At 42.2% G+C, this 16,448-nt stretch overlaps 1 protein-coding gene across 2 annotated transcripts in view; it reads right to left on the minus strand.

Moving 5' to 3' along the window:
* Window positions 1-15,652, minus strand: part of LOC122793384 (alcohol dehydrogenase class-3) — a 230,777-nt gene extending 215,125 nt beyond the window's left edge. Inside the window, exons 1-2 of one of the 2 annotated variants that reach the window (XM_044061355.1) lie at window positions 15,504-15,652; window positions 1,440-1,541 (exon numbers count right to left, since the gene is read on the minus strand). In XM_044061355.1, coding sequence (XP_043917290.1) covers window positions 1,440-1,541; window positions 15,504-15,521 — 120 coding nt within the window. In that variant the 5' untranslated portion in view covers window positions 15,522-15,652. Of the gene's footprint in view, window positions 1-1,439; window positions 1,542-14,859; window positions 14,893-15,503 lie in introns of those variants that run through there. The other variant, XM_044061356.1, reaches the window with a different exon arrangement.
* Window positions 15,653-16,448: the final 796 nt, after the last annotated feature.

Below are 16,448 nucleotides of genomic sequence, written 5' to 3' on the forward strand. Positions count from 1 at the left end.
GGATAACTGAAATCCCCCATTACAAGAGCTTAGCAATATTTGGATTGACTCCAGTTTGGTCAAGTAGGGCTTGTCCGCATAATGATCCATGGAGGTGGATCTACAACTAGCTAGGACTTGAATGGGGGTCTTAGCCACAGTAACCCGAACTTGGAGTAACTCCATGCAGTTATCCAATCTAACTAGTTGGGAGGTGAATGTATCCCCAATATAGATAGGGATAAACATTACAACATTTCTGCATGGATAAACACCTCTCCTCAGACTGGTCTCCTGTACCTGTACTTGATATACAGGACTCTAAACTTAGCAGCTAAAAACCTAGCCAATTCCCTCTTATAAGCTAAACACATTTTTCCAATAATTAAGACTCTACAAACAAAATGAAGCCACTGGCTATCCAAAGAGTTAAAGACATCCCTATCTCAGATGAAGCTTGATTCAAATGGAGACAAAACCTATCCCCCCCAACTTGAGAGGGCACTTCACTCAACTTATAACCTAACCAAGCAAGTTAGGCTTGTTTACCGCAATCAACACAACTGCAAAGCCCTGGAATTAAGTAAACAGCACTGTAAGCTCAAATCCACCACTACTGTTAACTCCAGTCAAGCCAGACTCAAACCCACTTATTCCAATCCCCCCACCCCACCCCTTCCTGTCAACTCCATTATATTCCAGAATTTTTTTCTAGTAGTAAAATAAGCGCTAAAAAATACACAAAGTTCCACTGATGGCCTCTATCTGATTATTATGAAATGACACATGAACTGAACTAGTAGTCATCATCCCCTCCTGTATACCTGCAATCATGGTCACCAGCAGCTACATCAATAAAACCACTATTCAAACGGCAAAAGCTAAACTACGCCTCTGTCCAGCCAATTAATTCCAAATCTTTGCAAATGTGTGAAAAAAAAAAAAAAAAAAAAAAAAAAAAAAACACACTTTAGAAACAAATCTCACACTATCACAGGTCACACAATAAAATGTTCAGAGTGCTTTCCTTGGAGCGCATCTTTTAAGTACATCAAGTCACAATAATGGCAGTCTGGATACTGACAACATTCTAATGTAACTTTACCATCACCTTTTTAAAAAAAAAGGTCTTATGATCTATAGAACAGTTCATTCTTCTTAACCAGTCTTCCACTTCCAGTTCAGTCTTCCACTTCACAAAGATAACAGGGTAATGTTTTGATCTAGCCACGCGCCTTCCCTCAGGTCATACCACCTTCTCATCTACCTTCTCTCCATTACTGTACTTGAGAGGTTTAAAATCACCATAATCTTGGCTCTTACCTTTTTACAGCCCCTTCCCCACTTTTCTGAATGTGTTGCTATCTGAAATAATATGACGACTAATAAAGGCACCCTCTGTTCAAAGATACACTGCTCCAACTTAAAAACAGCTACTGGAAATAAAATAAATACAGTACCTTTATGCGAACCTCATGAGCCTCTGGGGGAGCAACTTCAACATCTTCTACTGAAAGAGGCTTTCCTGCTTCCCATGCAACAGCTGCCTTACATTTTATGACCTGCAATGTTGCACAGAAAATGAAAAACAGTGAATTATACTGCAAAACAGTGTGTGGGCACCACAGCACAAGCTATTACTGAATCATGCATATGACCGCCACCAAAACAAAATTCTTTTAGCAAGCTATTGGTACAGAAAAAAAATATTTATAAATCCGGATGCACTACAGTGTGGTCAACTGCAGGACTTGCATTTTTCAATTCTGTGCAACTGCTACAGACAAAACAGACCTTCTGCAAAACACATGAACTTGTTTCAAGGGGCAAAAGCAGACATGTCGATACCCCCACTTCAGTCAACTGGCTCATCCACCGTAATGGACTCAAGTCAGAAGGCTAGATCTGAAATGACCTAATGCAAAGATAACCATGGCTTAAAGTCTGAGGTCAGCTGGAAGAGATACACTCCCGAAACTCCAGAATGTTAAAATTCCCCAATATAAAATGCAACACTGTTGATATTAGTGTTCAAAAACTAAACAGAGACACGGCTACAACGTTTTTAACATACTTTTACAAACAGCATACAATTTTCATTTCAAGACTACTTCTACAGAGTTTTTTTCAACTTTGATCATGTCCGTTGCCCTTGTAAAAAAAATCTAGATAGTTCCAACATAACACACATGATCATCTACATACATATAAAATCTCTCCCTCTGACACCGCTTGCACAATAGCTCTTCATCATGCAGGAACCTATCTTTTTAGAGCATGTGAAGCACCCCACACCAGGCTGAATTTGACAGTTTCTTATCCAATCAAATTAGGACTATACAAGAATAAAAAGTTAACCTTGCAGAACAATCATAGTGCATAGGGAATCAACAGGAAATAACTGAGGATGGGCATGCTACCTACTGCTAATCTGCTCTTGGTGGCAAGGTTGTCACCTCAGTGATGCTTTGCTCCTCCCCTTTTGGCTTCTACTAAAATTGTACTACTCATTCATTGCACATGGCTTTTTAAGCATCATGCCTACAACATTATGCTTTATTTACACATCAAATTTTAAAAAATGCTGGCATTTTAAATACATCTGCACTTATCTGCCTTTGAGTGTATAGTGTCAAAGTTTCTTGGTCTGCTTCTGAATGTATATTGCCATTTTGTGGCTCAATTTCTACTGCCTAAATAGACAAAGATGCTGTTAAGCCCGATACCGTGGATGTCATATTAAATTTAGCCAAGATTAAAAAAAATGAAAGTTTAGTACAGATGTGCAAACATGACCAGATCACAGCAATTAAGGATTACATATCTGTAGCAGACAAGTCTCAAAGCAATAGAAACTTGTAGCAGAGGGCAGTTCAGGATAGCCATCTGCTAAAAACGCCATGTAGGGTACCAACACAACATTTTAGTACATCAGTGTGCCCATAGGCCCAACTGTTGGAACTTCCTGAAATGCAGCTTAATTTACAGAAGACATCAGGGGATGGAGATTACTCCTCCTTGGTCCAAGCATTGATCAAGAGCTACCTCAAAAATCAAAGCGTGTATTTCAGGATACCCGACCCCTGGAAAAGACGTTTAGCCTTCAGCTTGAAGACAAAGTAATGGCCATCATCAAGCTGGCAAAAAAACGTCATGTTAAAAATGTTCGACTCTTTCTTTGTACAGCCTGAATGACGTTATGGGAAAGAGGAGTGGAAGCTAGGTGATGACTAGTGATCAGCAGTATGGTTTCATGACAGGAAAGAGCACTACAGAGGCGATGTTTGCTCTGAGAGTGAGTGTTGATGGAGAAGTACAGAGAAGGCCAGAAGGAGTTGCATGGTGTCTTTGTAAGCATATGACAGGGCGCCTAGAGAGGAGTTGTGGTATTGTATGTGGAAGTTGGGAGTGTCAGAAGTATGTAAGAGTGGTACAAGATATGTACGAGGGTTGTGGGACAGAGGTGAGGTCTGCGGTAGGAGTGACGGATGCGTTTAAGGTGGAGGTGGGATTACATCAAGGATCAGCTCTGAGCCCTTTCTTATTTGCAATGGTGATGGACAGGTTGACAGACAGGAGTCCCCGTGGACTATGTGATCTGTAGTGAGAGTAGGGAACAGGTGGAGGAGACCCTGGAGAGGTGGAGATATGCTCTAGAGAGAAGAGGAATGAAGGTCAGTAGGACTAAGATAGAATATGTGTGTGTGAATGAGAGGAAGGATAGAGGAATGGTGAGGATGCAGGGAGTACAGGTGGCGAAGGTGAATGAGTTTTAAGTACTTGGGATCAACAGTTCAGAGTAATGGTGAGTGTGGAAGAGAGGTGAAGGAGAGAGTACAGACAGGATGGAGTGGGTGGAGAAGAGTGTCAGGAGTAATGTATGACAGACTAGTACCAGTAAGACTGAAAGGGAAGGTCTACAAGAGGGTAGCGAGACCAGCTATGTTATATGGGTTGGAGACAGTGGCATTGACAAAAAGGCAGGAGTCAAGAGCTTGACGTGGCAGAGTTGAAGATGTTAAGATTTGCACTGGCTGTGACGAGGATGGACAGGATTAGGAATAAGTATATTAGAGGGTCAGCCCAGGTTGGAAGGTTTGGAGACAAAGCCAGAGAGGCAAGATTACATTGGTTTGGACATGTGCCGAAGAGGGATGCAGAGTATATTGGGAAAAAGATGCTAAGGATGAAGCTGCCAGGTAACAGGAAAAGAGGAAGGCCTAAGATAAGGTTTATGGATGTGGTGAGAGAGGATATGCAGGTGGTTGGTGTGACAGAGCAAGATGCAGAGGATAGGAGGAAATGGAAACAGTTTATCTGCTGCGGCGACCCCTAACAGGAGCAGCCGAAAGAAGTAGTATAGCCTGAATGAATTTCAAATTGCCAAGGACTCCTAGCAAAGCATGTCTTTATATAATAGTTATCACTTCCTTCATTTTGTCTGTTCTATATTCAATTCCCACAATAAAGTTCTGGACAATTTTTTAATCCTAAATTTACCTTTCCCTCCAAATCATAAAATGTTTCCAACAAATGACGCCAACTTCTCTTACAGCCCCAAATCCAACATGAATACAAAACACCTGTATTAACTGTTTAAATCTCGATACCCATATTACACTATTATGCAAGTCATCTAGTATTTACTACAATGAACAGTTCTCTATTTTTCCACCTTTAATACCGTAAATTGCATCACTTCCTGTAATATCCAACTGCAAAATTCAAGTTTATAATCTGCACTACCTTCATTTGTATCCAATTTTCAATACCATACTTTTCCCCTTAACCAAACACCAAAAACAGTCACCCCCCCCAAATTTTATTCCATAAACCCTCTTACCAACCATTAATTTAGGACACAAGCACACGCACACCTGGCTGTTTTGTTATGCCGCACAGGAAAACTTTTTACTCCCCCTCTTCCAGCTTAATTCATACATATTCAATGTAATTTTTTTGAATTACAGTCATGCTATTTTGATCTTGCAACATTTCCAATTCATTCCTTATTAAAACACAAAGGGCCAAGGTATGGAGGTTATCTAGATGAACAGGGAACTTGATTATTTTCATAAGGAATTAATGATTCAGGGATAAGCAAAAAGGAGCTAGATGAAAATGTGATGGATATATCTTAAGATGAGAGGTGCTGAAGCTAAACCATACTTTTCAGAACCTGTTAGTTCAGTACAAGAGTCTGAAAGAGATTATGGTAATAGTCTCCTTTTAAATTTTACCATTTTGATTCAAGAAATGTCATGGAAATTATAAAGAAACATTCGCAGGTGTCATGCGATTACCCTAAAGTTAAACAAAAACTGTAAACCGTTTAAAAGGAAGTTGTGTTATCTGAAAAATACCTAGGAAATATGATGGTTGAGCATTATGAGCATGTATTTAGTACAAGCCCCTGTGGACACGGCAGTTTTATACAAACAGGAAGTGTTTATACATTCGCACACAGGGAGGCGATATTTCCTTAAGCTAACAGCAAATTGTGGCAGCAGTCACAGTGTATGTAGCATGTTGCAAAATATGCAGTAAATTTTATGTAGAAAACAAAACAGAGACCTGAGCAGTAGAATACATGAACATGTTTATAATATTAAGATTGGAACACCAAATAATGCTTTAGCTAATGAATCACATTGCTTTAAGTTCATGGCAGTAAATAAAAAAATCACCACGAGGCAAGGGGACACAAGTAATAAAATGGAAATTAATGAATCAGAATGGAGTACTAAATTACAGGCAATGGAAGGCATCGGTAAGGTTCTGATTTTTTATGAACTAAATTTAAACCATGCTTGTTACTATGCATTTATCACAAACTGAACAAAAACAATGTTTTGTGATAGTTAGGTGCCAAGTTTGAATTAATCGAGGTGGACTGGTGTGCTTTCAAGGAGATAAGTATAAAATGAGTTTTTAGAACTGTTAAAATTGGTTTGATGAAGCAACAATGACAGTTGTGAAAGGGTCTTTTTTTAATCATATAATGAAGTAAAGATATATGAATCACTTTTATTGTCGTTTTTATTGCTAAATGAACATTGCACTGCTGAATGAACAGTGCATGTTTGGCTGTCCGTTGACTCAGTTTGCTGTTGGATATTTTGATAGTTTTCTAGACTGAAAAAAAAATGATAATTTGCATTCTGATTTGCACTTTAAATCAATGGGTGCAGTAAACTTGGGTGGAAATGTGTTAATTCCACACAAAGAGACAGGCGTTAGGCTGTTCTTTAACTTACATTTCTAAATTTATATACACACACAACACTAATTTTGTGCTTTCTTGTTTTCTTTACTTCCACTTTGCCCACCATCATCTCTCTTAACATCTGCATACATTTTTCTACATGCCAAACCTTTAAAAATCCCTTTTTCACCATCATTCAGTACCGATGTCTCCTGCATCTCAGAATGCCAAATCTTCACTAGGATCTTCCTGCTCCATCAGTCTCATGGGAGTCGCATCTAGCCCCCTCGCAACACTTACATTATTACTCTTTTAGCTTTCCATTCCCACCCTCAAAAGCAGCTAATCGAAGCCCATTTTGTAATTTCCGTACCACCAGATGTTTCACTACAAATGCCTTTCTCTTTCAGATTGCTTGACAACTCCTTACTTCCTTCTTTAAAGGCATCATGTGACATAGCTGTATTAACCCCATCACTTCCCCCTAAAAAGAAAAGAGAAAAGGAAACGTATGGGAGGTTAACTCCTTGATGCCATCACCATGCTTCCCCTTAGTAGAACAAATAACACCTTAGGTCTCATGAGAGAGAGAGAGAGAAGGAAAACTTGTAGTGTGACTAGACTGTCAACGAATAAAAATAAAAGTACATTACAAGCCAATTCATGCAAAGTAAGCAATGGCATCTATTGCTTAAACCTAGATCATGTTGCAATGGATAGCCATCTCCCATGGTTATAAGATCTTCACTTCCCTGACAGAATAAAATACTGGCAAAGCACCAGGTAAAACTGTAATCAGTGTTATCTTCCTACAGCAATTATGTCCCCCTTACATGATAGGGTAGGCATTTGAATAACCTGCACTAAATGCTGCTCCTGCCAGAAAACCCAATAATAAAGGCTTTTTTTTTTTGGAATTGGGGGGGGGGGTATAAGATGACCATACTGGACGAAGGCATTGATCCTTACTGATCACAGTTAATCACAATGATTGCTGTCCCTTCCTTAAGACAGCATGTCCAAGAGACAACTTTGCATTACTGGTTTTCACTTTATCACTCTGCAACATCAGGTGGTGTGCACAGTCAACATACCTATTTTTTGGCCTGCGTGCATGGGCACCTGCAGGCAGGTTCAAGGGGGGTGCACTTGCACTGCCTTGGAACAGACTGGCTGGGAGATTTATTTTTAATTAAAATCAGTTTTTAAAGGCATTCTTCTTGTGTCCAGTCACACAGACAGAACAAGTGTTTTCAACCCTTCTCCATCTGTGCGACCGATGGTTTACTCCTTCATATTCCGCACCTGCGCAGAATTTAAATTCCAGAAAATGTTTGTATTACAGACGAATGTACATGTGAGAGGTGGGTGTGTGCGTGTGTGTTTTTAAGTGCTTAAGAGGTGTGTGTGTGTGTGTGTGTGTGTGTGTGTAAGAAAGTTAGGTAGGGGCATGTGGATGTATAAAGTAGGTGGGTAGGGGTGTGTATGCAAGTAGCAGGTAGATAAAGGTAGGGATGTATGTGTGTAAGTAAGAGGAAGGTAGAGTGCAAGTAAGGGGGGGGGTTCATACCTCGCAACATACCTCTCAACTGTACAGATATTCGCAGAATGTCCAGATTTTTGCCCCATATTTTGTCAGCTTTTCATAAAATTGTGGTTTTATGGCAAATTAATGGCAAACAAAGACTGAAGTTAGAAAACTGACATACATTTGAGTTTGAATTCATACCCTTCAGAAATCCTGTTATTCCATCAACTTTCCAAGTATGTAAGGGCAATATTTAAAAACTGTGGGGGTTGTCAGCTCTGGGTTTGCACCCCCTTACAAAAGTCCTGCGGGCTCCCCTGCCTGCAAGGGAACAAACTTTTACACACAAACCTGTCTCCATGGGAAGATCTTCTACATGTGACAAGTCTGACCATTCTGGGTTTGCATTACTGGCTGACAGGTTCAGTGCAAACTTCTCCCCCCCCTCCCCCCCAAAAGGAGAGATATCTATACCAAATGAGTGCAGCCCCCCAAACATCTCCAGCGCCCAAGTGAGAACTGCTCTCTCCAAAGCAAAAAACACAGCATCCATGGGACCCGATGGTGTCCCCGGCTGTGTGCTCCACGAACTCAATGAGGAATTAAACCCACAGCTAGGACAGCTGTTTAATCAAAGTCTTACCTCTGGATACGTACCCAGGGAGTGGCGCACTGCAACTGTGGTCCCACTTCACAAAGGCGGTGCCTCCACAGACCCTGGAAATTACCGGCCCATTAGCTTGACAAGCCTTATCTGCAAAGCCATGGAGAGGATCATAATGGACCTCATAAATAAAGACATAGGAATTTGCAGACTTTGGATCCAACCCAGTTTGGCTTTGTCAAAGGCAGATCATGCCTTTTAAACTTGGTTGACTTTTTGAAACAGTCACCAAAGCCATTGATGAGGAAAGGCAGTCCATACAGCCTACCTCGATCTGGCTAAGGCCTTCGATACAATACCCCACTCGGGTATCATTGAAAAACTCATCAGCTTAAATGTTAACCCATACATCACAAGATGGGTTGCAAACTGGCTGAGTGACAGAACCCACAGGGTCAGAGTTGCTGGCGCCATGTCAGACTCAAAGCCTGTCACAAGTGGTGTCCCACAGGGCTCAGTCCTGGGCCCACTCTTGTTTGGCATCTACTTTTCAGTACAAGCAAACACAGGAGGGTTATGGCTGACAAAGTTTGCAGATGACTGCAAACTGGGCCATAGTAGAAAACACATCTGACACAGATATCCTTCAGAAGGGTCTCACAGAAACGGATAACTGGTGCCAGAGCCACGGCCTAAAGTTAAATGCCAAAAAATGCATAGTCATACCCTTCGGGAAAAACAAGGTTACCCCTAGCTACCAAATAGGTGGCAATCCACTGAGCACAGAAGAAGTTATCAGGGACCTGGGGACCCAGGTTGATAGTAGTCTGTCATTCGACACCCATGTAGCTAAAGTAGTTAGGAAGTCCTTCTACATTGCCCACCTTATCATGAAGGGATTCTCATCTAGATCAAGGGAGGTCATAGTCTCCCTTTACTGGCTTGTTAAACTTGATTTCTGTATTAGTAGCTGTATTTAGAGCACAACCAAAAGCTGTTTGCTGAATTTCCTGTTTGCACTTAATTTTAAATCGTTTTTCTTAAAACTTGCATATTTTCTGTCCTTGACCTAGCACTCTTGTGTGGGGTCATTTACTGCACTGTTATAACTTGATATTACTTGTGAACCTCTGCTATCTCTGTAAAAAACAAAAACAAAAAAAAAAATCTTGCTTTTTTCCCACTTTTCTGAGAGTTAAAAAGTTCAGTTACAGGCTTGCTGTTCCTGAACTGTTTGAAAGTTTCTGTGAGGCCAGTTTTGCTTGGGCTGAAGGAAGGTCTCTGTGTTTATCAGTGGGAGTGACTAACATTGAGCAGCTTCCCTGCCCGGAGAGGTGGTTACTGACTTGAAACTGTAGTTTTATTGGCCACTAGGGGTCATTTCCATAACTCCTTCATCTTCCTCTTAAAACCTAGTTGCCTCAGGTGTTTGAGCGTCTTTTCAGGCTTGTTGGCTGTTGGTGAAGCACCCTCAAGAGGAAAAAACGCTGAGAGAAGAAGGAGCACTTTGAGATTTTAAGTATTTTTTCTCTGTTTATTTGCTAAGTTTTTCTGCATAGCTGCCTAGCTTGAGCATTTTCTGGCTTGTTAAACTTGATTTCTGTATTAGTAGCTGTATTTAGAGCACAACCAAAAGCTGTTTGCTGAATTTCCTGTTTGCACTTAATTTTAAATCGTTTTTTCTTAAAACTTGCATATTTTCTGTCCTTGACCTAGCACTCTTGTGTGGGGTCATTTACTGCACTGTTATAACTTGATATTACTTGTGAACCTCTGCTATCTCTGTAAAAACAAAACAAAAAAAAATCTTGCTTTTTTCCCACTTTTCTGAGAGTTAAAAAGTTCAGTTACAGGCTTGCTGTTCCTGAACTGTTTGAAAGTTTCTGTGAGGCCATTTTGCTTGGGCAGAAGGAAGGTCTCTGTGTTTATCAGTGGGAGTGACTAACATTGAGCAGCTTCCCTGCCCCGGAGAGGTGGTTACTGACTTGAAACTGTAGTTTTATTGGCCACTAGGGGTCATTTCCATAACTCCTTCATTTGTCCTCGGAGGAGTGGTTTAGGGCAGTGACTTGTGGTTTGTTGGCCAATTTGGGTCATTTCCTGTCTTATCCGCCCCCGTGCTATAAACCACGCTTTATCGGGATTTAGCCCGATTTAGCGCGGAGTTGCTACTGTTGCACACTAGGGCAGCTCCGGTTAAGCAGGTTTAAACTATTCGGGCTACCTAAAGTCCACTCTTCAAATTTTCCCTTAAAACTACCTTCCTCGAACTATACTACTGATCTAATCAGCGTATCCTATAATTAAAAGATCATCTCTACTTGACTCCAAGTAGACTATTCTCTATCTGTTAAACGTAGCACTTGCTCCTACAGTACTTATTACCTTGATACGGCACTCTGGTCATAGATAGTACCCCAAAAAGGCAACCCCCATTTCTCGGTCACCCACGTCCCCGGAATCTTTTTAAAGTTTTTTGTCTATTCCTTCTAGCATGTCGAGGGATCAGTTGCTAGTGTCCTCTCCTGCTCAGCTGGTGAACCTGGGAATATTGAGGCAATGTTACAATTGCCTCATGTACACAGACAACCCTCTCCTCCTCCCACAAAACACAAATACATGCGAGAGATGCAACTACACGGCCAAACTGGAGGCTGAGCTCTCTCAACATAGGACTGGCAAGACCAGTCAGGAGGAGAAGGTTACCACACACACTATAGACCCAGTCTCACATATTACCATTACAACCTCAAATCATACACATAAACACACAAAGACATACTCGGCTCTGATCAAAAATCTACCAAAACAGCAGAGGCCACCAAAGCAGACACCCAAACAACCACCACCTCAGAACACAACACCTGCAACACATAGACCTCACAGTCAGAGTGTCAAACAGTCACAGCCCTTAAGGCCAAACACAATGCCAGACACACTAGTCATTGGTGACTCCATAGTCAGACACACTGGCGTCCGCTCACCAGACTGAGTAAGGAGAAGGTCACAGTAAGCTGCCTGTCGGGCGCTAGAATCCGCCACATAACGCAAGCACTCAGGTCTCTCAACAGCAGGTACAAATATGATTCAGTCATTGTCCACGCTGGTGTAAGCGACCTGAGACGTACCTCCTTGGACTACATGAAAAGAGACATTGAGGAGCTCTCTGATTATGTAGCCCAGACAGGTATGACCCTGACCTTGAGCAGTATCCTACCTTCACCAAGAATGATGCCACAATACAGAGATAAGATGATCAGCTTTAACAATTGGCTTAAACACTGGTGTCATTCAAAGGGGATCCAGTGTCTGTCTGCCTGGGATGACATGCTGGACAAGCCACGCTGCTCAAGGGACGGCTTGCACCTGTCACCCTGGGATTCGGATATTGGCAAAGGCTCTTGCCACCCCATAGTGCCTTTTTAGGCAAGGCTCAAATTCTAAACATACCACCCTAGAACACAAAAAGGAAAAAACTAAGGGTAATGCTGCTCAATGCCAGAAGTCTAAATCTCAAAATGCATGCACTCGAGGCCCTTCTCAGTATGGAGAACATCGATGTCTGTGCTGTGACAGAAACCTGGTTCAAGGCTCCTGAGAGCACCCGGCTATCAGGTTTTACCTCATATCATGCGTTCCGGCCCCAAAATCTGGACAATACCAAGAAAGGAGGGGGTATCCATATTCATCAAGGACACCCACACCTCAAGACTGGTGGCAACGCACGATGCATCGGAGACCATCCAGGTGCAATTAACCATAGGCAAGACTGCTCTGCAAATTGTAGCATGTTACAGGCCACCCTCACAAACTCAGGAACCTCACATGGCCTTCCTGAAAACACTAGAGGGATAAATGTATCACCAAACACCATCATACTAGGTGACTTCAATTACCCTAATATAGACTGGGAACACTACTCAAGCCCAAACACCCTAGCCCAAAAGTTCCTGGAATTCATAAACTCAAATGCCATGGAACAACTAGTCACCATCCCACAAGAGGAGATAACATACTTGATCTCATCATCACGAACATGGGAGCACAATGTTCAACACGGAGGTGTACCCCTCACTGGTGAGATCAGACCACAAACTAATCTCGCTGGAGGTCCTCATCCCACCCCACCTGAAATAAAAAGACCACAGTAAAGAACTTCTCAAAGCCGACTTCACACTTCTAAAGACTAGTGTGGTCTCCTTTAAGGCCCCGAGCAGTGGAAAACAGTACTCAAGCCGCTGAATCACTTACAAATGCCTTCTACCAGCACCTGCAGGACTGCATGGATAAGGCAATCCCAAGCAAAACAAAGACTCTTTGTACCAAAGGCAAGCATCCAGTCTGGTGGACCCCAGCCATAAACAAACTCTACAACAAAAGGAGGAAGCTACTACAAGATAGAGCAAAATCCTTAAAAGGTAAGACACCCTTGATCACTATAAGTAAAAACTAAGAGCTCTCATAAAATCATCCAAAGCAAATTTGAGAGAAAAATAGCTAAAGACTCAAAAGACAATCATAAGGCCTTCTTTAGCTATGTTAGAAACCTGGGAGGAAACTCCCAGATATGCTCAGAGCTAGTTCAAAATGATGTGAAGATTACTGATCCTACAGACATTGCCAACATACTGGCTGACAGGTTCAGTGCAAACTTCTCCCCCTCCCCAAAGGAGAGATATCTATACCAAACGATTGCAGCCCCCAAACATCTCCAGCACCCAAGTGAGAACTGCTCTCTCCAAAGCAAAAAAACACAGCATCCATGGGACCTGATGGTGTCTCCGGCTGTGTGCTCCATGAACTCAATGAGGAATTAAACCCACAGCTAGGACAGCTGTTTAATCAAAGTCTTACCTCTGGATACGTACCCAGGGAGTGGCGCACTGCAACTGTGGTACCACTTCACAAAGGCGGTGCCTCCACCGACCCTGGAAATTACCGGCCCATTAGCTTGACAAGCCTTATCTGCAAAGCCATGGAGAGGATCATAATGGACCTCATAAATAAAGACATAGGGAATTTGCAGACTTTGGATCCAACCCAGTTTGGCTTTGTCAAAGGCAGATCATGCCTTTTAAACTTGGTTGACTTTTTGAAACAGTCACCAAAGCCATTGATGAGGAAAGGCAGTCCATACAGCCTACCTCGATCTGGCTAAGGCCTTCGATACAATACCCCATTCGGGTATCATTGAAAAACTCATCAGCTTAAATGTCAACCCATACATCACAAGATGGGTTGCAAACTGGCTGAGTGACAGAACCCACAGGGTCAGAGCTGCTGGCGCCATGTCAGACTCAAAGCCTGTCACAAGTGGTGTCCCACAGGGCTCAGTCCTGGGCCCACTCTTGTTTGGCATCTACTTTTCAGTACAAGCAAACACAGGAGGGTTATGGCTGACAAAGTTTGCAGATGACTGCAAACTGGCCATAGTAGAAAACACATCTGACACAGATATCCTTCAGAAGGGTCTCACAGAAGCGGATAACTGGTGCCAGAGCCACGGCCTAAAGTTAAATGCCAAAATGCATAGTCATACCCTTCGGAAAAACAAGGTTACCCCTAGCTACCAAATAGGTGGCAATCCACTGAGCACAGAAGAAGTTATCAGGGACCTGGGGACCCAGGTTGATAGTAGTCTGTCATTCGACACCCATGTAGCTAAAGTAGTTAGGAAGACCTTCTACATTGCCCACCTTATCATGAAGGGATTCTCATCTAGATCAAGGGAGGTCATAGTCTCCCTTTACTCATCACTCATCAGACCAATGATTGAGTACAATGCCCCATTCGGAATGTATCTGACCCGACACTTGCAGCAGCTGGAGAGGCCACAAAGTTCCTCACCAAAAGGATAAAGGGTCTCAAAAATCTGTCCTATGCTGCCCGACTGAAAGAACTCCAGCTCTATTCAGTCTTACCGCTTGCTCAGAGGTGACCTTTGCCTAACATACAAGGCCATGTCAAACCCAGATTTGATGAATATGCTTCACCTCAAAAAATCTAGATCCATCAGAGCCACAAGGGCGGGAGACTTAAACCTCGACACGGCTATTAATAGGACGTGCTGGAGGGATAGATTCATCACCCAAAGACTCCCTATGCTGTGGAACAAAATCCCGGTACATGTGAGGCAGAGCACCTCGCTGGCCTTGTTCAAGAGAAATCTTGACCAATGGATGGGAGATCGCAGATATACCCCAGGAATTACCTCAGTGTCACTGCTCGACAGAGGCACAGCAAAATAATGGTTATGGTTCCCCATACTAAAGGGGTGGCGTAAGCCACAAAACAATGGGCTAGGCTTATAAATGCCCTCGGGCAGATAGCCTAGTATGAACCTATGAACCTATTAAGTCAGTTGAATGCAAACATTTCAAATCACGAATTATGTCGGTCAGATATAAAAAGTTTGATAAAATACCAACTGAATTCTTTGTGAAGAATTCTGCACCTCCGCCCACAAATCATATCGCTTTCCTCCAAAACTGAGACTACCACTTTAATACAGCACAGCTACATCATCAGTACCAAATGCCTTACTTTGTTTCTCCATCTCATCTCAGATTTCCTTTATCTGCGCCACTTATCACTTCAGTACTTAAGGCACACGTGTAGACAACCAGAAGCGGATTCACAGTCATGTAAAATAAACAACCTAGGTACTACTTTTCCAATGTATCTCTCCCCCCCCCCTAAAAAAAACGTACTATGGCCTTTACATTGATGCGACAAGAATAGCAACCCCACTCGTCAGCAGTACTACTTTCTCTGCTCAAGTGACTTGTTCGGCAAACTTATGAAATGCGCAAAGTCTGAGTGCGAGCAGTGGAAGACAGCAGGGAGGACTATGCAAACGAGTTAAAATACATTCCAGTTACCGCAAAGATAAACGCGGCTCACACTTCTGAATTACTATGCCTTTGGAGAAAAATAAAATTTACTACAATCTCAAACGGCTTTAAATTATTTCGGGGCAGGCCAGGTTTTACTTGAAATAAATATTCAGTGTCAAAACTTTATGCAGTATTTCTTTTGGCTGCAAGCAAAAATAAACTTGCTTTTGCAAACACTGCACACTTTCTGACCTTACAACCGCACATACACATTCCTCATTTAACAATTTCTACTGCAGTCAAGATCATTACTTAAAATTTAAGTTTGAAAAGCATCAGTAACTCTCTCACCTGGCCTGCCGTATCCATATTCGTACTTTATAAGAAAAAAAAACCCACAAGAATACACAGCGACAAATAGCAAACCGTACCACGTGGGAGATAACCAGAGCAGAACTTTTATCCAGCGTGTGTGACGTTTCGGGTCGCAAAACCACAACGCATGCGCTCAATTACTTTACTCAGAGCTTTGACTGGAACGTGGCTTCCCTGTCTTGATATGTTACGGATACCTTCCGAATCAATTTTTTTTGTGTCTCTTGTAATTTCCGATTTTGGGACAAATCTGTTTAGAATAAAATAATGCTAGGCGTTACATTTAAACACATCTTATTCATAGGAAAATTCATGCTAATGTAAATATTATTGATACATCAACTTTCTTAACTGGATATCGTAAACATTTTTAAGAGTGTTCCTGACTTAAAACTAGGATCAACACCTGTCGCTCTTTACGCAAAATGGCCCAACCATGGGTTTATCATTATGGTTAAGGTAGTCACCTCCTGCACACGACGTAGAGGTTTTGATTCTGATCATGGGTTATTGGCTAGACTTCAAATAGCCATATGGGGCAGTTACTCTAGTATTTACCTATGAGCTAAGTCCTTGGGGGGGGCAAAAGGGTGCAAATGTCCTGGGATTTTAGGACAAAAAAATATTTCCTAAGTTTCCTGTTAATAGTTGCATAAAACACTTAATTTGTCTCTGACGTACCATAATCTGATTATGGTGGCAGGTGGAGCATTTTTGCAATGGTAAGCTTTTCATTTGGCAAAAAAATAGGTGCATAGGTTTAGTACTAGACTAATTGCCCCTTGTGGGCCATTTTAAGCTTAACCAATTACCCCACGTGCAAGGGAGCCCGCAGGATTTTTTGCAGGGGGGGGGGGTGCAAACTCAGAGCCCCACCCACATGGCTCTCCCCACCCCCTGCCAACACAGCCCCGCCTAAGT

Source organism: Protopterus annectens, chromosome 2.part0 (genome assembly GCF_019279795.1).
Source record: "Protopterus annectens isolate FY-2018-M chromosome 2.part0, PAN1.0, whole genome shotgun sequence".
Taxonomy (NCBI): domain Eukaryota; kingdom Metazoa; phylum Chordata; order Ceratodontiformes; family Protopteridae; genus Protopterus; species Protopterus annectens.